Source organism: Atta cephalotes (genome assembly GCF_000143395.1).
Source record: "Atta cephalotes unplaced genomic scaffold scaffold00023, whole genome shotgun sequence".
Lineage (NCBI taxonomy): Eukaryota > Metazoa > Arthropoda > Insecta > Hymenoptera > Formicidae > Atta > Atta cephalotes.
In genome coordinates, this window is record NW_012130087.1 from 681,659 (window position 1) to 684,178 (window position 2,520).

Consider the following 2,520-nt stretch of genomic DNA (forward strand, 5'->3'; position numbering starts at 1 on the left):
GAGAGAGAGAGAGAATGAGCAAAAGCGAAATTGGGAAAGAAGCCACAGTACCGCTCGATTCGGAGAATCCGTAATTGCTAAATCGTTAAATGATCCATAATTTGAAATGAATAATTTCCAGTAATTATCACATATCACATATCACATATCGAAACGGGTTTTGAAAGTTATTTCTTCCTTTGTACTTTTGTCACTAAAATGCAAAGCTCGAAAAAAGTGTATTATCTTGTTTCTCTCTCCATATAGACGATTTGGCAGCTACTTGTTATTCTCCTTAATGTTCGTAAGGGCAATAAAACAATGTAAATTTTTCGAATACACTTGTATTTGAATGTGCAAGTTGCATAAAAAGACAGATTTTTTAGATATCGCACTGTCATATTTATTATTCTACGATAACGATCGATCGGCTCGCGGGTCGACCGCGCTCTCGAGAAATAGTGTATTCGCGCCTAGATTATTGTGTGGCAAACAAGGTAACGTTTACTAATTTTTTTATAACATCCACGACAACATGCGGGTGCGATCGATCGGGCGCCATTATGCGAATTAATATTATTAATAATAAAAAGAAGACAAACCGTACGCATTGTTCTTTCCAGTAAAAGAAGAAGCAAGGTTTTCGGTGTTTTCACTACAATTGATAAACGATTCTATTATTGCATATAATATTACATTAATAACAATATTATTGCTGTAATGTTTGTTTTTGGTTATTAAAGTGTGTATATAGTAATATATTCTAGAAATGGTCGCTCTCGTACATTCTTTCACTCAACCCTCAAAATTAACAGACATCTTGTAACTTTATGTATTTCCTTTAATTTTTTATTGAAGTCTTCACAGAGATACTGCGAGCTTCATTGATAATCAAATTCTTTGTAGTCAGATAATTCTTATGTATCTTTATTTTATATTCATTCTTCTTTCTTTACATTCTCCTTTTTTATCAATTTTATTATCCTTTTTCTTTTACAATCTTAGGTATAATATTTATTCATTTAATAAATTATGTCTTTTTTTATTTCAATGTTATATAAAATTAAAAGAAAAAAAGTTCAGTGACTCAGGATGGTAAATATATTTAAATATCAATTTAATGTCTGCTATATATAATTTTTATTATAATATATATATATATATATATATATATATATATATCTTACATTTATCTTATATATATAAAATTGTCTCTTACATTACTCAATACATTCTCTTACATTTAAAAAAATAATAGAAAAATAATATATCTGAATTTACTTTCAGTAATGTTAACGTAATTAATTATAATATCAAATCTATTTTTTTACAGTTCTATTCGATTTGTACTTTTCTCGTACACCGTCATTAAAGCCTTCTCTATTCCTTGTGAGTTCTATAGCATAAAATTGTATCCGGGTTGTTAGTATGCTATTCTGCTCCGAATAATCTCCAGTGCAATCTGCTCTCAATAATGTACCAAAACTATAGTCCTCTACAATGTCCTTAAATTGTTCACAAAAGAACCTCCACTTTATCTTTCCTTCTGGAGATTTCAACTCGTCTTCATCCACTTTATTCACTTTCATACTAGGAAATGTATCTTTAAAAGTCTTATAGATTTGCTCATCGTGAGGTGTTAGTTTCAAAAGCTTCGGATCAACCGAGCATAAAATCTACAGCATAATATCTCTATCATTTATACTATTTATTTATTTCATAATCCTGATATATGTTTGTATAATATTGTATAACTTACATTAAAATAAACCTCTGCATGTTCCATGGCTTTGATTGCCCACATCGCTTCCAAAGATGGCTAAAATAGAAAAAAAGGAAAACATTCCTTAAGTAAAATTGATTTAAAATTTTCGTATAGTATACAGTATACAATAATAAATATTACTCGCTCATTAATTTATATACGATTTTACTCACATCATTTTCGAATTCTTCAGCAGGTCTTGACAATACACTAGTACCAGCCATTAATTGATCTGCTGTCTTAAATATACAATATATTATTGCATAAATAAGTGCTTGTCATGAATTAATTTGGAAGTATCACATATACATAAAATAGAAATGAAACAAGAGGAATTATTTAGTATACAAATATTATTAATACAATATTATTAATAATTATTTATTAGATGAAAAAATAAATCTTAATCAAGATGGAAAATTTAAATAATTGCCAGTTATTCAATAATTTTTAAAATTACTTGCATTATATCATAAATAAGATATAATCATTTAGGTTATAAAATTATAATCTAGGTTAAATTTCTGCAGGTAAACAATAATTTACTTACTATGTTCCCTATTTGCGCCATTATATTATTCGCAGCTTCACAGAATGATTTTCAAAAAATCATATATTTGTATAAACATTAAATCATTCGTGCTAAAGTAACATCACACTTGTAACACACGTGTGACAGTATTTATATGTATAACAGAGAGAAACCTGTGAAAGGCTATGTCAGTCTTTTTATTGTCGAAATCGCCCATACATACTATCGCCAGTATATCCATTTT

General features: G+C 28.2%; 1 protein-coding gene across 1 annotated transcript; it reads right to left on the reverse strand.

Annotated features, from left to right (window-relative positions):
* Positions 1–1,298: 1,298 nt before the first annotated feature.
* On the reverse strand, positions 1,299–2,315 carry LOC105619822 (protein PBDC1). The gene is made up of 4 exons (XM_012201338.1): positions 2,295–2,315; positions 1,918–1,983; positions 1,739–1,798; positions 1,299–1,655 (listed from the first exon to the last, which is right to left on the reverse strand). Exons 1-4 carry the CDS (start codon positions 2,313–2,315, stop codon positions 1,299–1,301), a joined length of 504 nt encoding a protein of 167 aa, XP_012056728.1.
* Positions 2,316–2,520: the final 205 nt, after the last annotated feature.